The sequence below is a fragment of the Sminthopsis crassicaudata genome, chromosome 1 (assembly GCF_048593235.1).
Source record: "Sminthopsis crassicaudata isolate SCR6 chromosome 1, ASM4859323v1, whole genome shotgun sequence".
NCBI lineage: Eukaryota > Metazoa > Chordata > Mammalia > Dasyuromorphia > Dasyuridae > Sminthopsis > Sminthopsis crassicaudata.
In genome coordinates, this window is record NC_133617.1 from 152404859 (window position 1) to 152425919 (window position 21061).

Genomic DNA, 21061 nt, shown 5'->3' on the forward strand with positions numbered 1-21061 from the left:
TCAGAAAAAAATAGAAAAGGATAGAAAAAGGTAGAAAATGAAGGTGGCAGTCAAAGTAAAGAAAAAGAACCAAATAGGGGTATCATCCTCATCTTTCTCTAATAATCAATATTTAAATTACCCCCCCAAAAAAAAAAGTGCTGAAGCTTTTGCTTAAAAAAATTGAAATTTTCCTTCACATAAAAGTGAGGAAGAAGGGAGTCATGGAAGATCAGCTTTGTCCCTTTAACCATTTTGAGAAAGCAAACTGTCTTCACTGTGGGAAGAATGTTATATTGCTTTATGAGTCTGTTGTTCTGTAGAAAATTTTGACATGTATTCATTGCCACTTAGAATTCAGTTATCTAAAACTGAGTTTGCTAATTTCCTGCTGCCTATTTCACATTTTTAGGGCTATCTGGTTTTCTTTGCCCAATGTCTCCATGAGGTGAAGAGTTTATTATAGAAACTATTAAAGAGATTTTCTATTTCCAGTGTGGTTTAAACCATCTCCCTTGTGTCATTAAGAATTGCATAGACAGAGTTTGGGTTGGCTCTTGCTGGGATTAGGAATGCAAGGCGTCTATGTCTTTCATTCCCCTTCTTGGGGGTACAGTTGTTTAGTTAAAATAAAAATAATGTTTTTTTAAGCATTTAAAGGCATATTTATTTTACCAAAGGCTATTATCAATTTGCTGTGGCAGTTTTGCTGTTGATTTTTTTCTTCAACTTATTAATTTCTATTCCTAAGGTTATATTTTCTGAGCACCCTGTAAAATTTCCTGGAACTTTCTAAGTAGATAATTTTACCTTCCCCCTTTTTCCTTCCCCCCCCCTTAGAAAAGCCTTGCAAAACACTTTCCCACTGACAGTCATTATTATCTTAGGAATGTATACATGGAAATAGGAAAGCTATAAAAATGTTCAAGCTCTCAGGACCCAACTGAAGTCCCCTTTCCATTGTAGGCATCATTGTAGACATCATGTAAGTTTTGCCAAAAGTGTCATCTACAAAACTATTTTAAGTGGAGAGTAAATTAAAGGGAACAGTGATAACCTTTTTCTTTAAAACTAAAATAGCAAAATACTATCAAAGAAAATAATTATTAATATTCTCTTTATTTAAAGGGAGAAGCTGAAACAGAGACCAAGTAATCCTTTCTTTACAGTAAAAGCATGTCAGATTCAGGGGAGGAAGAAAATAAATCTTATTTACCTATGCATGTCTGGAATTAATTTGTCTTTCTAAGTATGTCGTCTTAGCAAAAATTCCATAAAATGAAAACATATCCCAAATGGCCAAACTTCTGTTTATTTGTTCAATACTGTTTTCAACAAAAGAAACAGAATCAAAGTAATAGAGCTATTACTTACTAGCCTTGGAAGCCCCAAGTTTTGCCCCAAGATGATGACATAGGACTTTTGCTATCTCTATACCTCACCTTATGATTAGTTCTCCACTATCCTTATTACACAAAATAAAGAACACCATCACCTCTGAGCCCCTGACCTGAAGATCCTCCTGCCTCTTTCAAAGGTTAGTTTCCCCTAAATACAACTCTATCTCTCCTCAAACTAAATTTCCATCAGAATTATAAATTACTACTCTGACCTCATAGACTCATAGAATTATATATTTGAAGCCAGAGAGACTTCAGAAGATATTGAACTTAATTTTCTCCTTTTATAGATTTAGGGACACATTAGGGAACATTGATTTGCCCATGATCATACAGATAATAGTGGCAGAGCTGGATTTGAATCAAAAGTCTCTGATTTCATAGTTGGTGTTCTTTCTACCACTGAGAATCCTTGGGCCAGAAAAGCAATCTCTTCCATAAAGCCACCAATAAGTGGTTTTAAAATCTCCCCTCAATTACCTTGAATTAATTGGAATTTCTAAAGGCAGTCCATTCTAGTTTTGGATACCTTTAATTTTTAAGGAAGACTTTTCTTATATAAAATCTAAATGTGCCCCTTTTACTCTCTGGGGCTAAACAGGACGTCTAATTGCTCTTGTATATGTATCAATCCGATAAGTGACTTGTCCAGGATCATACAACTAACAATGGTCAAATATCTGAGACTAGATTTGAATTCAGGTCCTCCTAACTGCAGGGTTAGTGCTTTATCCATTAAACCACTATCTTCCTCTCTAATGTGTGCATATGTATGTGTGTGTGTGTGTGTGTGTGATATATATAAAACAAAGATATGTAAAGGACTGCACAAAAATTATCTCATTTAATCCTCACAAGCTATTAAAAGTCCTAATACTAAGCCCATTTTACAGATAAGATAATTAAGGATGATAGAGATTAAATAAAATGCCAAGGATCACAGAGCCAGAAAGTGTCTTAGACAAGATCTGGTCAACTCTGAATGGACTTGTGTCACCTTGCAAGCTGCTTCTTATATGGAATAATGTTTCAAATATTTGAAGGTAGCATTCATAATCAATCTCCCCTCAAATTTCTTTTCTCCAAATCAAATATCCCTAGCTCCTTCAGTGATCACAGGACCTTTCAGTACTCTAGTTCTCTCTCTCTTAACCTTCTTGAACATAATACTCCAGATGTCATCAGGCCAGGTAAGAATAATATTAATAACAACAATAATTACTACTACTTTACTACCACTGACATTCTATTTTGCATAAATCTTGTATATATCAGTTTATGAGCATGTCTCACCCAAGAAAATATAAGTCCCTTAAGAGTAGAAACCATATTACCATATTGCTTGCTTTGTCAATGGGCTGAAAAGGGCCAGAGGAAAGGAGAGAATTTAGGACTGAAAAAAATTTTTAAATAGAGAGAATTATGATTAGTTTATTCCAAAACTCTCTCTTGTTTAAAAAAGCACTTTGAACTTATGCAATGCAGATAACTGAATATACAGAGGTAACTTTAACATAGCCCAGCTGATGCATTTCCATTTAACTTTGGTTGGGAATGGGGATTGACAGATTGAAACCAAAATAATTAGTGAATACCCCTGAATGTAGATCTGACTAGAAAGGAATCCTAACAAACCTGGTCTTTAGTCATATCTAACCAACTCTTATGTACCTGACATCTCACTTACTCTAGTTGTATGTCACTTGTAAGAAACCCATATTACCTATCTTTTTCTCAGCAAAAAAAATTACAGTTATCACTAAATCTGGGAAACTCTGGAAATTAGCCTGGATATATAGGCTGAGTAGAACCAATTACCGGAATTGCAGTTGATGAACATGTTTTTTTTGTTTCTCTGAACCAAGTCAAAGCAGTGACTCAGTGTGGTAGTAAAGCAGGCTGTCACATATGTTGCACTTTTCTTCATTAAATTAGTCTATGCATTTGCACAAAGTCCAAAGTTAAATCTACTGAAGATAAGGCTTCCTTTCTCTTCTACACTCATATATCTCACCAGCCATCAAGTCATTAGAAAAGTCAACTCACTTAAAGATCTCTAACTTAGAACACAGCATACTCATCGCTTAGTGAATTCTGATGTTAATGAATACCTTGGTCATCCATAGCTTCAAATCAAAAACACTTCAGAATGCTTTGTGGACAATTATCAATTATTTTAATTTCATTTTCCTGTCTTTCCTCAACTTCCAAAATTAAACTAAAGTCCATCATCGGGGCTTTTTAAAAATTATCTCTGTATTTTCAGTTATCTGCACTATAGCAGCTCTAAGTTCTTTTAAAACAAGAGACAGTTTTGGAATAACCTGGTCAAAGTTCTCTCTTTTAAAAGATTTATTTTTCATTTTAAATTTTAAAACACCATAAAAATCATAGAATGTGATTTGGGGGAGAATATGATGGAGTCCATTGGGGTAAATAAACAGATATGCAGACAGATAAAACATTCATTAAGTACTTACTTCGTGCTAGTCACTGGACTAAGCACAAGGTATACAAATACAGTCCCTATCTTCAAGGAGCTGACAATATAATGGAAAAACAATCGATAAAATGGGGGTTGAAAAGCCAGGAGTAAAGTGTAGTAGCTCAGAAAGTCAAGGAGTAGGCTGGGTTAGAAGTTTCATGGCTGACATGGGTACTTTCTCTAGTGGAAATTCTGGGGAGTTACTCAGAAATCAGAAGAAAAGACCATTGTCAAAGTAAGAAAGCTATTGGATAGAGAAGTTATCCATGGAGTCACCAAGTAAGCCACATTTAAAATGAGGAACAAATTAAAAAAGAAGTTGAATTTGGTTGGATAAAAGGATAACTGGACAGCCTTAAAGTTTTCAGAACAATGAATTCACATTTATCATCACTGCTGTTTAGAATATAAATTGTGGAACTCTCTGGATCCTTTTCAATGTGTAGTGTATATTGAATTGATTGCTGAATAATCAATCAGCATTGTAAAAGTCACATTCATCATCTTAGTCAAGTTAGATGATAAGCTTCCTCAATGTATGTCAGGGATATCTAGAATGGAAATAACTTGTTGTAAAGGAGGATCTTATATTAGAAGTTATGAGTAAAATTATGAAAATATTATCTTTTGTATGCTTCATTACTGGCAGTTTGTCATAAAAAAGTGGAACTGGAGTTACAACATTACAAATGTTTTCATAAGGCAGATTGTGTTTTCACACATTTGTAGTGAGGCTCATTCAATTGAATCTCTTTTGAGGGTAGTTTTAATTACATTACATCATTCAATGGAGGGTTGAGAGTTCATTTTGCAAACTATTCATTCCCTAAACTCCTCAACTTTAAGAGGATCTGGGGAAATGTTAAAATCATCTAATGTAACTATAAGAAATGAAAACCATCAAATGCATATCTTGGGCATGGGGAGACTCAAGTGTTTTGTAAGAGGTTTATGAGAATTTTTATGTTACCTCCAGGTCACTAGTTCAAATGTGGCTCAGGTTGGTACTGACTAAAGTGAGATCTATTTGCTTCTATTTCAGGTCTTAGTCACTGTTGTAAAAAAAAAAATTGTTTTAAAATTAATGATGATGATAAAATAGGTAACAGTTAAGCAAACTCAGTGCCTTAGAAATATGAATTATTCATATTATAGCTATAAGGAAGGAAACAAAAATAATTCAATAAATTTTAATTAATGGGAATTAAAGGAGTAGGAAAAATTTTCAAAGATCATTTTCAGGATACCGTCACATTTTACAAGCTCAGTACAATAAAACATGAAAATGTTAGAGGCAGCAAAGTAATAATGCAGTGTGGATGGAGAGCTGGATCTAGAATCAGAAAAACCTGGGCTCACAATCCTGCTTCATACAGTTATTAGCAATGTGACCCTGGATAAATTATTTAACTGCTGCCTGCCTTACTTTTCTCATCCATAAAATAGGTATAATAACAACACCTACTCCCAGGGTACTTGTGAAGTTAAAGTAAGAAAATATTTGTAAATCACTTTGCAAACTTTTAAGAACTATTTAAACACTAGCTATTATATTATTATTATTACCATGATAATTATTAACCACCCAAATCAAATATACCATTTAATATTTTGCTATTATTAAATTCTCTTAATCAAGAAGAAAAATCTATCTCTGGTATACCAGCTCCTTTGTATAATAGTACTAAAGGTTGTAAAACATTAAAAACTGAACCTTTCAAAAAACTTAAACATGGGGGGGGGGGGCAAAATGAGGACAATAAGATCATAGATTAAGTGCTAAAGATTATCTTAGAAATGATCAGATTAGCTCCTGTACTTTCCCTTATACACAGGTCACCTGTGTATATATTAAGAGTCAAAAAGAACCTTAAGGAGCTGTCTGTTCTACCTTTGTTTTACTGATAAGGAAAATAAGGACCAGAAAAATTACATGTACCCAAAGTCACACAGGTAGTGTGGCAAAGGATGGCTTTCAGCACAAGGTCTAAAATGAAAGAGTTGTACTAAATGGCCTCCATTGTCCATTCTGGCTCTATGGCTCCTATAACCCTTTGCCCCTGGATCCAACAACATTTATTCTAGGATGCCTTGCTGCTTCTCTAGCATTCACAAAATGGTTTTCTTTTTATGGTTGAATAGATAACAGAAGGTAAAGAATTTGATGAACTTAGTTCATAAAACAAGAAAAATTCCCACGATTTCTTAACCTGAAGTAGGTTTAGAAAATTGGGGATATACACTTGAAAAATATGTATTTCTTGTATCCCTTGTACACATGAGGAATTTTTCTACTATATATATATGATCTGACTTCATTTAAAAAAGAAAATCTACATCTCATGAAAAAGGATAATTCCCTTCATTAAAAATATACATTTATATAAACAATATTAAAAAGTGTAGCTCTTTGTTGTCTTATCATTATTGTTATTATTGTTGTTGTTGTTGTTGTTAATTAGTAGCTAATATTTCCATAGTGCTTTAAGGTTTACAAAGCACTTTACATGTGTTATGACTCTCACAACAGCTCTGTGAAATAAATGCTATTATTATTCTTGTTTCACAGATGAGGAAATTCAGTCAGACAGAAGTTAAGTGAAACAGAGTTACACAGCTTATAAATATCTGAGGCAAGATTTGAACTCTTCTCCCTAACTCCAAGTCCCATTCTCAATTCATGCTCCACTGCCTTATACCTTGGTGTTATATGGTACTTGCTTATTTTCATAGATTCATTTATGTAAAATGTATTTTACTTATGTATAGCTGTTTACAAGATTTTTATTATTTCCTACATGTTGATATATCTTTCTTTTTAAAATATTGTCCCTTTAAAGAAGCAATAAAAAGACATTTTATCTGCAATATCAAAGCATCATTGATGTGTTCTCTCTTGAATTTGATAATGGGTTACTACTGATCCTTGTTAAACATTTTCCCCTTAATTATTAAAGTCTCTTTTAATCATCTTCATGGCTAAATTTATTTGAATGTCTTCTGGCTTTGTTGCTGTTTATATTTTCCCAAATGTCTATAAGTCACTTTTCAGAATTTAATCTCTGACTATTTTAATTTTCAACATGTAGGAAATAATTTACCACTGAAGATATTCTGTTTCCTAACAACCTTGTTATTTTCCCCCTAATATTTACAAATGTTCATCAGTATAATTTTCTCATTATTATTCACCTTTACATATTAACATTTATTTTATGACTGAGATTGAAAACATATGCCAGTAAAGTCCCATTAAAAATTTCCTTCTTCCTAGCTGTGTGATCCTGGGCAAGTGACTTAGCCTCAGCAAAAAAAAAAAAAAAAATCCCTTTTAACACCCCTTGAATTTATATCTTATTACCCATATTCAACTCTATTTGCTTTATAGTTCTCATCAAAAGGTATCTATCTTATAGCAAGAAGGAGAGATATTAATAGATGTCCAATCTGACTAATCTATTTGTACTCCAAAGATATCAAAAGAACAAAAGGCTTTTATAAAGGAAATGTGGGTTCCTCACAACAATCCTGTGAGGTAAGTGCTATTATTATCCTCATTTTACAGGGGAAAAAACTGAGGCAGACAGTCAAGTGACTTGCCCAGAGTTACACAGCAAGTAATTGTCTGAGGCTAGAGTTAAACTTGGATTTTCCTGATTCAGTGCCACTAACTGCTCTGGAACCAGTTAACAGAAGGCTCCAAACATATACTTCCATCATACTTTATCCTGATTTTCCCAGCAGTGTCCTAATGTTATGCACATGTCAATGTCAGCTGGGGCACTCCAGTCAAATGTCAGAACCTAATTATACTATAGTGCCTAAAATGTCACAAGATAGATAGTAATTCTTCTTCCAAAAAATTTTTTTCAAGTTAGGATAATGGGTTTTTAAGACTTGTTCTATTTGCAGAGATCCATCTCCAGAAGCCCCTTTTCTCAAAAGTCTTTTACAAAAGTCTATAAGAGAGACTTTTTCATGGCATATATACACAGCTCACATTCTAAGCTAACAGTCAAGTATAAAATGTGATTTTTCTGTACAGAAACTTATAAATATTTTTAATAGAAAAGCATTTATCTAGAATGGGGAAAAAATTAAAATTTTCTGCAGCCTTAGAGGAGTAGAATTTGCTGCTATACAGAATATTCTGGGGAGCATGAAATTATTTAAATGGGATCATATTAAGAAAAAGATCTGATAACTTCTGGGTGCCCACCTTTGAAATGAGTTTTCCTCTAATCTTTTTTTGAGAGAATAGGCATAAGAAATTTAGTCTTAGATCAAAACAGAATTTTCCCTATTAAGGAATTGCATCTATGCTTATTAACTGTTTTTCCTTTCCCTCTTCATTTGAACCTCTGTGTGAGAGATGGGAATTAGAGAGATAAGGAATGACAGAGAGGCACAGACTGCATCACCAGTGTTGTCCATTAGCAACTGAGACCAAAGACTAACCAAGATTTTCAATTGCCTAACATGGGTTGAACTGTCTCACTTTCCCTTTAGTACATCAGCTTGAAATGAAAAGTGAATGTTCCTTCCCTCCTTCTATGAGCTTTAATAGTGTACTATCAGAACTTCCCTGGATATATAAAGAGATGTAAGTGTGAACTTGGGAAGATTAGGAGGAATATGGTGATTATTATTTCTGTCTGAGTTCTGTCTGGTATCTAGTTTCCTTTAAATTTTATTCTATTTACACTAAACTTTTTGACAAAATATGCTGTTAAAATCTATGAATGACATGGGAGTGACCTGAAAGAGTATAATCCTCTAAAGGATCGGTCCTCAAAGTCTGATATAGATAGTAGATTTCATCTTTTAATATATAAAAATATCATTTCATATTTCAGAACAAGAACCCAATTGACAGGGGCTTAAAATCCAACCTATTTCAGAGCCAGGTTCATTAAAATTATGTCATTTGGGGGCAGGGATAGCCACTTAGCTTGTTCAGGCTTTTAGAACTGTTCCAGATCTTGCCAAGGTGCTAACCTAAGAAAAAATATTTGTCAGTTTTGAGCACACTACCCACTATCTAATTAAAATATGGTACTCTAGCTAATCTAAATTCTCTTCACTATATAACTATATAACCTTTAACTATAATTAACCCAATAATTGCTGTATGGAAAAGGGAACAGCCCTGAGCTCAAAAGTGACATATGAAAATCAATTCCTCGACAAAAGTTTAGTTTCAAAAGGACAAGGGAAATAAGTAGTATACCATTCAAATTCATACAGAAAAGTACAATTTACCTTCATTGGAGGCAAAAAAATTACACCAGCTATCCCTGAGGATAGAACGTATTTTCCACATAACATACATTCTTTGTCATTAGCAAGTATTTCCAAGATTTTGGGGAACCGTGCCACAGTTAGCTGATACAATGGATCATCCTCATTTAGCTCATTCATAATAAATCTTGCTGCAATTTCCTAAAAGATTTAAAGAAGAATCAAGCTCGGTAGATCATTTCACAGCAACAACATTTTAAAAACTAAACTACATTACATTACAAAAGGCCAACTTGGTTTAATCAGAAGCTTATAGTGAATTAAAATTACAAAATTTTAGTAAAGATAGTGAAGGCCTTAGAGGAAGATGGGATATTTTCATCCTTTGCTAATAAAAGGCATGATTTAAGAAAAGGAAGACAGTTTTGGGAAGTGGTACTACCTTGAACTGATATATATATTGTTAATCAATCAAATCAATTAAACAGTAAACATTTATTAAATATCTACTCTGTGCCAGACACTGTGCTAAATTCTGAAAATATGAAAAGAGACAAAAGACAATTTCTTCCTTCAAGGAGCTTACAATCTATTGGGAGAAACAACATGAAAACATATATATGTCAAGGTATAAACACAGGACAAGTAGGAAATAATTAGAAGGAAGGCATTAGAATTGAGAGAAAAAAATCTTCCAGTAAAAGATAGGATTTTAGCAAGGACTTAAAGGAAGCCATTGAGATCAGTAATATGAGTGTATGCATTATGGGGGAGAGGGGGAGGGAGTGCAGGAGGTAGAAGCATTACAGACATGAGAGATAGCTAAAGCATGCCTGGAACTTAAAGATGAAATGTATTGTTTGTGAAATAGCTAAGAGGCCAAAGCCACTGGATGGAAGAGTATGTGGTAGGAAGTAGTAAGGTATAAAAAGCCTGAAAAGTTAGGAGGGAGCTATGATATGAAGGGTTTTAAATGACAAACAGAACATATTGCCCAGAGGTGATAGGAAGTCTGGAGAATTGTTATTTATGAGTGTGTGTGTGTGAACACATATACATACATATTTACACATATGTTTTAATATCTCCTAAATTAGACTGAAAGTTGTTTTTGGTCAAGTAAGTAAGGTCATACCTTACTCTTCATGCCTTGTAAATGTTCTCAATATTAACTGAGTTGAGTGATGGCAAATGGTCAAATAAAAGACTGCAGCTATTGATAGTACTCTTGGCATACACAAATTATAGATAACTAGGCACTGTGTTGTGTACACTAGGGATGTGTGTGAATGTAACAAACTCTGAACAAAACATTCAATATAAGGCAGGGAATAATTTTTCTACTATCAAGTAGAGAGTTTGCATTTGCAGATTTCTCTAATATTGTTCCACTCTGTGTACACACACAGAATTGGTCAGAGGAGGAAGGTGAAGAAGGTAGAACTAGCATTTAAATTGCTCTTTAAGGTTTTTAAGGCATTCTCTCTCTTTCTCTCTCTCTGTGTCTCTCTGTTTCTTTTTCTCTTCTTTTCTCCCCCTCTCTCTCTCTGTATGTGTATGTATATGTATATATATATATATATATATATATATATATATATATATATATATTCAGAACTGAACACAGTACTCCAAATGAGACTTGATTGGGACAGAGTACAAAGAAACAATTAACATCAATCAAATATTTTTTAAGCCATTATTACATTGCTTACCTCCTTTTTTCCCAGAAATTATTCTTTTAAGCAACCAACGATCATAATAGCTTTTTAATCTATCACATTACACTGATTCATATGGAATTTGAAATTACCTAAAAATATTACATATACACAAAAATAGTTTTAATATATGATGTAGCATATGTATATGTTATACATGTGTAACATGTATGATATATACATGCATTGTATATATTACATGCATACATTGTGTATGTATACACATATATTACACACTCATATACATATATAAACACTTTATTACATGGCATGGCTCTCTGAAAGAAGGTAGGAGAAGAGATACTTAAATAACTGATGATTTAAAAAACAAAGACATAAACATTTATTAGACAGAAAAAAACTAAGTATCTTAAGGGCAGGGATTTTAGTTTTTGTACTTAATGCTTGTGTTTTTATCTCCAACATATTAAGCATATAGTAAGTGCTTAATAAACGCTTGTTGCCTATTGCCCATTGTCTGTTTTTAACATAATTTTTATTTATCCCAGATGAATTTCATTTTATTAGATTTAGACCAGCCCCATTTTCCAGTGTGTTAGCTATTCCTCCCAATTTTGTGTCATCTGCACTCTCCTAGACTACTTTACTCCGTAGAATTTATTGTGACCTTCTCTAGCATTTGTCTGAATCCTCTGAGTCTGCTTTCCCAAAATTTGGCATACATGTCAAACTATGCCAACCTTCTTTCACTCCATTGCCACAAACAAGAACCAATAATTTTTTTCTGTTTCATCTGTTCTACCCTCTTGCAACCAGTTCCTCTCTGTTGGTGAGAATCAGATCCACAGTATAATTTCTGTTTGTTGTTTTCTGAACCTTTTGAAGTCTGAAATAAGCACTAAGACACATGTCAGGAAATTAGTAGCCATTTAGTTTTTGGCAGAAAGAGCTCCAGCAGACATCTGGATAATTAAAGTCTCTCATCACTACTGCATCATGACTCTGTACCAAGATTTTGATCTGTTTTCTGGACTCTTCAACTATTTCCCTTGTCTGGATGATCCATAGTTATAAATAATCTGATGACAAAATATAACTTATTATTTGTTCCTCTCTCCACCCAAGTGCTCTCCACCATGCTTTTTCCATCATAAACTAATCTTTGATTAGTTTATGAGTATGCCTTTTTAAATATAAAACTTTACTCCCATCTATCTTGTTTATTTTGAGTAAGGTATATTCATTGGGAACCATATCTGAGTTTTATCCTAACAAATCAGTGATAGTTATGAAGTTAAATATTCTCAAACACAAATAGTTGGGTTAGAGTCTCAAAGTTTTCATGTTTGTTGCCTGATTTGGAGGCATATGTATATAAAAAACAGACTAGACATGAAACAAAATGGAAGACAGAGATTTTACTATTGGATACTTCCTTGAATTTTATATCCATTAAACTTCTTGGTATTCTATTTTTCTCCCTTCATTTTAGACATTCTAAATTGTCTCTAGCTGGGTAGATACACAGGCCATTTTCTCCCTTCCTCAGTCTTTTAAATTTAAAGTCCTTTTGATTAAGGGTTAAAGCCTTTATTATAAAACCCTAAGAAAATGTGTTTTTATGTCCTTTATAGACACATTTCTTTTTGGTCAGCAATCTATCATTCTTATGTTTTAGGTCATGGTCTAGAAATTCAAGTTCCAGTCTCAGGAACAATCTTTAATTTTAGCCACATGTTTACTTCCTAAACCTTTTTTTTCCTCTTCTATATCTTGCATTCACAGCAATGATGAAAATACAGCCTTTTTGGTCTTCAACTGCTTGCCTGACACTTCTTCATCTTCACAATACTTTCTAGGTTCATTGTAGTTGTATCACCACAAATTGTGGTCAAATGAATCACCAGAAGTGGACACTAATCATATGTTTTGCAGTTGTCCTTCTTTCTTATTTTATCATTTCCACAGTATTCTTTTACTCTCCAATCTCTTGACAAGAATCATTCTTTCTCTCTGCCATTACCTTTCCTCCCACTGAAGTCTCACTTCCATTTTTAAAAGCACATTTCATTGTCTCTTACAATCTGGAGTATGGAAAGGCATTCCTTAAGTTCATTCTCTTTTGGGAGGAGACCAGTCTACACTTGGTACATAGATAACATTTCCTTATACCTCTTTCAAAAAAATGCACTATTCACCCCCTATTCGCCTCCCACCCCTTTCTTGTGTGTCTCCAGAAGAAATCTCTTTTATTGCTAGCTCTTTACTATCCACCTAAAAATATGTTCAGGTCTCCCCAAATATGCCTGCTAAAAACAAACTGTGCCCCCAACTTCTCTTAATCTTTATATCACATTTAAATATACTTCTGTACCTGCTGTACCCTCTCCTTCCCTCTCTCTTCCTCTTCCTTGCCCTCTCTTTCTTCCTCTCCTCTTCATTCTTCCCTGGTTTCTTGAAAAAACTTCTCTATCTATAAATCTGTGTCTCTATTGTTTCTAAGCTGACTTTTGTTCCCATCATCTACTAAACCCACTCTTTCAAGGATGATCAAGGAACTCCTAAATTCCAAATATAATTACCTTTTTTTCAGACTTGAATATCTCTGCAGCTTTTAACACTATTGAATCTACATACTTTCTCCTGATTTCTGCACACAGACATCAAACATTTCTGGTTCTCTTCCCATTTCTCTAAGAACTCCTTTTCTGGTTCTTTTTCTCCTCAATTTGTTAGAGTGTATGCTATATTTGACTCTGTTCTCTTGACTTATACCTGTGAAGTCCGGATTAGCTCTCTGAAGCCTCAGAATCAGCTGAAGTCAGTCAGGATAAGCAAGTCTTTGTTCTTTAAGGGGAGAAGTGAAGAGGATGGACAAAACTGCCACATGCTCTCCACCTACCGACTGACCTCCCTTCTTGTCCCCCAAAGTGACTCTGGCTTGTCTTACTCCACCTAAGATTGAGCTAGCACAGTATAGTGAGAAAGGCCATTTTCTAAGCATATGGTAAAAGAGTATTGCCCAATAGGTAATTAGTCCTAAGTGTATTCAGAGTTTCAACCCTTTACATATACCCTCTTCCTTGGCAATTTCATTCATTGTCATGCCTTCAAAGACCATTTTTATGTAGATGACTCCTAAGAATCTATTCTAACCTCCGATTCTGAACTCCTAACCCGAATTCCTAATTAAACCCCAAAATCTGAGTCTGAAGGTATATCCTTTTTTTTTTAGAGTCTAAGTTAGAGGATGAGGGTTTTTGGGTTTTTTGTTTTTGTTTTTTGAATCCCATTGATTTCTTTAAACACCTTCCTTTTCTTTCCTTACTTCCTTTCCTTCCTTTCTTTTTCCCTTCAGAATTTTGACCTTAAGAGCTTCCCATTCTTCCTGAGTCAATTTATTCTGGGGAATTTTAGTGAATGGAATCTTTTCTATTTTATCTCATAACTCTTTAAAATATACTTCCCTAAAATCAAGGCACATGTCAGCTTTCCTCTCTTTCCCCTGGGCAATTTGTAAATGGAGCAGTGACTTGTTCCCAAGGTTCCCATCATTTCTTTTTCAGCAAACACCTTTTCTTTGTTGGTGAAAATAAGAATACTTTTTTTTTTCTCTTATAGCTTCCTCTGACTTTAGAGGAAATTATCATCAAGGCAAATTCAAAAATTATTAGGTCCCTTCCTTCAGATAAAGAGATGCTAGCTCTGTGTATGTGTTTTGTTTCAAATGTGTCCAACTCTTTGTGACCCAGTTTTGGGTTTTCTTGACAAAGATCCTGAAGTGGTTTCCATTTCCTTCTCCAGCTTTTATAGATGAAGAAACTGAGGCAAACAGGGATAATAACTTGCCCAAGATCACATAGCTAGAAAGTGTCTGAGATCACATTTGAACTCAGATGTTCCAGACTCCTGGATCAACTGTCTATCAGGGGTGAGTCCTATCTGCAGACATTCAGATAATTGAAGTCTCCTATTCCTGATTTGCTGTAATCAGTGCTAGGGAAGTGTTTTCCAAACTCTGCATTTATTGCCTCCTACAGTTCAAGTAGTCTATAGAATATTCTGAATGAAATACTGCTTCAATAAGAATGATATCTAAGGATTTTCTCTTAGTCTCTCCAGGTCTGTAGTTCAGATTTCCTGTAAATAAGTATTAACCCTATGTGATGTGGGAATAGTACTGATGTGTAATCAATGTCATAATTACTCACAATATGCTCTATGTTTTAATAAAACATACATATTATGCCCTATCAAAGAATTTATAAACAACTGTGGAAATTGTTTTCCTACTCAAGAAAAATAGAGTCTGGAGATATAAGTGAGAAATTGCCAAAAAGTCTTTCCATGTTTATTGAAGTGATCATTCCTGATGTCATGATTATAGACCTAATAATCTTTAAAAAGCTCAGCTGTAGAAGTTTGGTGATATTAACAATATTTTTGTATGTACTCTATGAAACAACTACTCCCAGGGGTCACATCAATCAATCAATCAATAGGTATTTATTGAATCTAGTATGTGCCCTGTGTTGTTCTTGGCTCAAAAGAGACACATATGGTAACCTAGAGGTCACTGAGACACTATTCTGCTGGAACCACCAGAGCTATTACTCAGGTGGAAAGATAAACTCATAAAGCCTTGAAGTTGCTGACAGAGTTTCATAGAGTTCACTTATTCAACTTCTAAATGAGGAAACCAAAGATTAGAGAGATATAATGATTTCCTCCTCCTCTACTCCCAGACAAGTTGGTCTCCCTGACCTCTGATTATCAGAGTCCAGCTCTAAAGTCATTCATCTCCCTGAAATTATAATGGATTCATAATATAGGTACTAACAATTAATGGTATGTTAGACAATTAATGGTATTAAATTCATTAAATTCATACTATCTCCATGGATTTTACCATTACCCTCTTCAAAAGAAAAGACTGTACTCTTACAATTAATGGAAGAAAGGTAGAAGATAGGGGTTCTTAATGTAGGATTTTTTTTTAATGTTTTGCTATCTAAATTTTGATAAAATCCATTTCCTTTGTAATCCTATATTATTTTAATGCACTTGAAGATATTATTCTGATTCACAGGCTTTACCAGATTTCCTAAGGAATCTGTGACACAAAATTGTGAAGAATGCCTGGTGAAAGGGAAAGAAAAAAAAAATTGGGAACAGATTTTAGAGAAAAGTGAAAAAAAAAATCATCTCCAATGTATTATGAAGGTGACATTGCTCAATGTTAATAATGTTAATAATCAAGTTCATTGAGTGCTGCTGCTACATGTCCTTGAGCAAGCTGCAGGGAAGAAAACAAAATTTTGCCTGGATTGACTAAGTTCACCCACTTTGGTTTCTTTGGGTGGAAACCAAGACCTATGTAAATGTCCCACAAATACCACATGCCATTTTAATAATGTAAGGGTTGGTTTGTTTAGGGACTTTTCCCCCTAAGGTGGAAATCTTCCAACATGATTAATGTAGCACAGATCATGTTATGTTAGGAATCCTTGGTTATATGCAAGAAACATTTCATTCATTTGCCAAGATCAGACTTAAGCAATTAAAAAAACAATAACAACAAAAATTTAATGGGGGAGGGGACATGGAGAGGAGGAAAGATGCAATACCCACAGCAGTCCATTGGGTTTATGCAACTAAGGTCTCTAGAGCTCTCATAAGATCTGCATCATTTCCATTTCCCTATTCCCTACTGCTGTAGTCCTCTTAGTGAGCCATCTTCTGAGAGAACTGCCTTTGTACAGCAAAGCAAGGATCATTGGATTCTATATGTGACTTCGGTACATTATTCTTCAATAGCATAGTTTCCTACCTACATAAAACCACTTCTAAATAGTCACATGATGGAGATTATCCTTTTTTGAGTGAGCTACCCTTTTCCACCAATATTACCAGGTCTCTTTTGGGCAGCATTCACTTAAAGGATTACAGTTGCCCTGTATTTCACCACTTGAAGATATAGTTTTCTGGAGGAGTTGTCAAGATGAACTTTTAGCTATGAGAGCTCAGTGAATGGCTTGCTCTATAAACTTGGATCAAATTGAACTTCAATTAAGAGTTCCTGAAGGATTCACCCTAAAGCAACACATGTTGGAAGAATTTGCTACACTACTGGGGACCAATAAAAAGGTCACAAGTGGACATAGAGTTCACTTTTTCCACTTTTGATTTTTGAAACAAAACATTTCTACTGCACTCTCTCTGTCTCTTCATAAGTCTTACATCACCTATTATTCATATTACTCTATAACTTATAGCTGCCAACTTGTTACTATGGGAGGAGAACATATACTGATATACCATATACTGTTAGAAACTTAATTAACATTTATGGGTTGGAAAGGAAACTGAAAGATTCTTACATAAAGTAAGACACTGTTGGATCTGATCCAATGATATATAAGCTACACTGGGGAAAGAAGAGGAAAAGGAAATTTCTTCACCCACAATTAAAGTTCCATGAAATGTTTCAGAATGTGGAACTTACCTAATTCTAGAAAAAAATGTTATCCCAATGGGCTCCAAAAGTCAATGACTCTTCAACAGGTAAACAAGTAACTCCTTTTAATAATTAATTCTCCACTGAATCAGAAATAGTACCAGTGTTGGAAGAGGCAGTGGATAGCATTGTATAGTGAAAAGTATCAATGGATTTGAAGTCTTAGAAAAGCCCAGGGTTCAAATCCCAAATCTTCTAATGTCTATGTGATTAAGTAAATCTTTTCATTGCCTTCAGCTGTACTTTCTCATTTAAAGAATGAGGAGTTTGGATTAGATTACCCAAGTCACCTGTCAGCCTCTAAACAATATAAAAATCAAGGATTCTGGGAAGGTGGAACCTGAATAGAACTTGAAAAGATGATGGTTAAGATTTCTGGTGTTATGCCACAGTTTCCTTGAGCTGTTCTACTTCAGTTTCCCTGCACTAGTTTCCCTTATTGTCCTGAGTTTCCCTGAATTGTTCTATCTCAGTTTCCTTAACTGTTCTGCCTCAGTCCCCTTAAATTGTAAAACTCACTCTGGTTCATTAAGACTGAGGACCATTTGCTCTAAGGTTATAAATTGTCAATGGGAGATGAGGAGCAGATCAGACATCCTGGCTCCTCACTCCTTCTACCTTCAAAGAATTTTTAACACTGTCCTTCTAAGAGATAAGATCATCCCAGATACTTCAATTGACATCCTTCCTGACTCTGGTTTTCAGTAAGGCTTTTATTACTCTCCCCATTCTGACAAAACCAAACAGTTCTTTAAGAACTTTTCCCACTCTTCTTTTCTTTGTTTGAAAGCTATAAAAGGGTTTGTCATTCCCCCATTCCTCACTGGATACTTTGAGACAAGAGTCCTGTCCAGTCAATTAAACTCTCCAATTAATAAAATATTAAAAACTCTCTAATCTCTACCTTGCCTCAGTTTCTCTGGCATTATACTAGGATACAGAAATGAAGAGGGATGAATTCCAGGCAGAAGAAATAACTCTTCTATAAAAGATCATGCCAAGTTTAAACAAACAGTCAATATTCCAGTAGAGTAAATGAAAGAGAATAATGTGAAATAAAACTGGGTTATGGAAGATGGAGTGTAGCGAGCTGTCGTCTCCAGAAGCTGCTGGATCGCTCTCTGGGAAGAGATCTGCTGTGTCTTCTACTCAAATCTCTCCGACAGATTCTTCTTCCTGTAGCGAACCGTTGTCTCCAGGCAGTTGCTGTTAACTCTTGTCCAGAGAAGTGACTTCCCTTCCTGCAGAGAGCCCCGTCAAGCCTGATGCAATGCAGAATCCTCTTCTATCTCTGGGAGTCCTCTCTTTTATTCTCCCAGAGAATGGGCGTGGGACAATGCAAGGGCTTCTGGGAAGAACCACCTCAGCCAATGAGCCTGCTCCTTCCATCAAGTCAACCTGAGTTCTCACCTTGTAATTGTCCAACTTGAATTCTCACCTTGTCACTATCCAGACAACCCGAGTTCTCACTTAGTAATCCTAACATCTCCCCCTTTCTTTTGATTTAGAACATAGGACAGTCATGACCTTGAAACATAAATCCATCAATATGGGAAGTATTACAGATAATTACATAAATGACCTTGAAACATAAATCCATCAATATGGGAAGTATTACAGATAATTACATAAATTACATAAGCACATAGTAACATAGTAACGTAACACATGCTAGAAGTATATAACATAATCATAAATTGAAAATTTATAAATGTCCATAAGTCCATTGTCCATTAGTCTCATCTTGTGTGAGGAAGTCCAATGATTCCTGCTGGTTTTTAAAGTTCTTTAACAGTCTTCTTATTATCCATGCTCTTTCAGTGTAAGATGTTTCTTAGATCTTCTCCTTTATTTTGAGATCTCTTTTTCTGTCTCTCTCTGATGGACAAGGCGAATACGACTTGTTGGCACCCATCTGATTCCTTCTCCTGCTGAAGAAATACAAGCAAACCCTCTCTTCCAGGCAGTTAACCTATCTAATTACCTTCTATTTACCACTTTCTAAATCTCTTCTCATCATCTGGCAATTACATTGGAATTGTTTGCACTGGACACATCCCTGTTGGTTTAAAAGGTCTGTATTCTCCCCAAGTGTAATCCATTTTTGCAATCTGATTGCCTTTTGGCTCACTTATCAGGTAATCCCTTTCTGCCATGTGATTGCTTTTCTGCTGGTTGATCAAATCAGAGTCCTGACCTTCTAAAGGCTCTTTGGGTGTAACATCAGCTGCCATCATGCCCCAAGTCTTTTTTGCCTGGGGCCCTGGACCTGGGCCCTCATCCCATTTCCCTGAATTATTCTACACTCTGATGCCCAATGGAGTCCTCTGTTGCATTTTGGACATGGGGTTTTAGGTCTTCTCTCACCCTGTCTTCTCACTGTATCTCCATTTCTACACTGAGCTCTTAGATGCCTAATTTTTCCACATTGAAAACATCGCCGAGTTTCTCTAGAAGGCCCTTGCCAGGAGGGACCCTGTCTTTCCACATTCATCATTGTCCGGGTGTAAAAAGCATTTGTTCCCACTGTAGCACAGCGTCTTATGATCTCCTCTAAAGGAGCATCTTTGTCTAATCCCCATATAATTCTTTTGCAAATCTCATTGGCATTTTCCTTAGCCAGATGTCTGGTCATTATTTCTGTAGCTGCATTTTCTCCAATAGTTCTTTTGACAGCAGTTTGCAAACGTCCCACAAAATCTGCAAAAGGTTCATTGGGACCTTGCTGTATTTTAGTGAAAGCCTCTCCACGATCTTTCTGTCCAGGAAGGACACCCCAAGCTTTTATTGCAGCCTTAGCAATTTGTTCATATATTGTCATGGTATAATTAATCTGTTCCGAATTCTCTCCATACTGACCTTCACCAGCTAAGTGCTCAAAAGTGAATTGTGTGTTAACTCCTATTTCCAAATTGCATCTGACTTGAATTTTACATAATTCATGAAATTCCGCAAGCCATAATAAATTTTCTCCAGGTTCCAGACATGTCCTTGCTATGGATTTCCAATCATTCGGGGTTAGGACTTCATAAGACAAACCATCTAGTAACATTTTGACATAAGCTGATGTAGCCCCATAAAGGGTACAACCTTTTTTCAAATCTTTAATTTTATTCAAATCTAAAGGTGCATATTTTCTCCTTTTATGTCCTACAGAGTCAATCTCTTCAATCACAGGATATGCATGTATAAAATCACTTATATCCTGTCCTTCTCTCTTAGCTTTAACCAATGCTTTTTCTAATCTTGTCATAGGCTTAGACTGCTTCACAGACAATTCTGTTTGTATTTCTGCCTCTTCCTCTCCTCCTTCTTGCTCCACCCCTGAAGGGTTAATTGAGGGAGGAGATGGGAGGTGCTCCTGTTGCTGTTGCTCAGAATTGTACTTAACTTCATTGTTATCTGATTCATCCTTTTCACCTAGTTTAGTTGACACTTCCCCATTTTGCTCTTTCATCTCTTCCTTTAGAATAACATTGTTTAAAGCCAATTGGATTACATTGTATATATGAATTGTATCTTTGGAAATTGAGTTTGGCCTGGAATTGTAGTGTTCACCTAATTGCTTTCCTACTAATTCCCATTCATCTGGATCCAATTCTTCTTCCAGAGAAAAAGAAGGACATATGACCTTCACAGTTCTTAAAAGTTCAGTAATCTCCTCTAAAATTATAATCAAGCCTTGGCTTTTCATAACCTTGATGATGCTCTCTAAACATTTTCCTTGAACAGAAGGTGTTTGCCCCATTTCACTATA

The 21061-nt window shown here is 35.0% G+C and overlaps 2 protein-coding genes across 3 annotated transcripts in view; both read right to left on the reverse strand.

Moving 5' to 3' along the window:
- SLC26A7 (solute carrier family 26 member 7) overlaps positions 1–21061 on the reverse strand; it is a 273392-nt gene that overhangs the window by 226496 nt on the left and 25835 nt on the right. The gene's annotated exons all lie outside the window — the stretch shown is intronic.
- Positions 1–21061, reverse strand: part of LRRC69 (leucine rich repeat containing 69) — a 146943-nt gene that overhangs the window by 4189 nt on the left and 121693 nt on the right. Inside the window, exon 7 of the mRNA XM_074269741.1 lies at positions 9127–9306. Within this exon, the coding sequence (XP_074125842.1) occupies positions 9127–9306 (180 nt within the window). The remainder of the gene's footprint in view (positions 1–9126; positions 9307–21061) is intronic.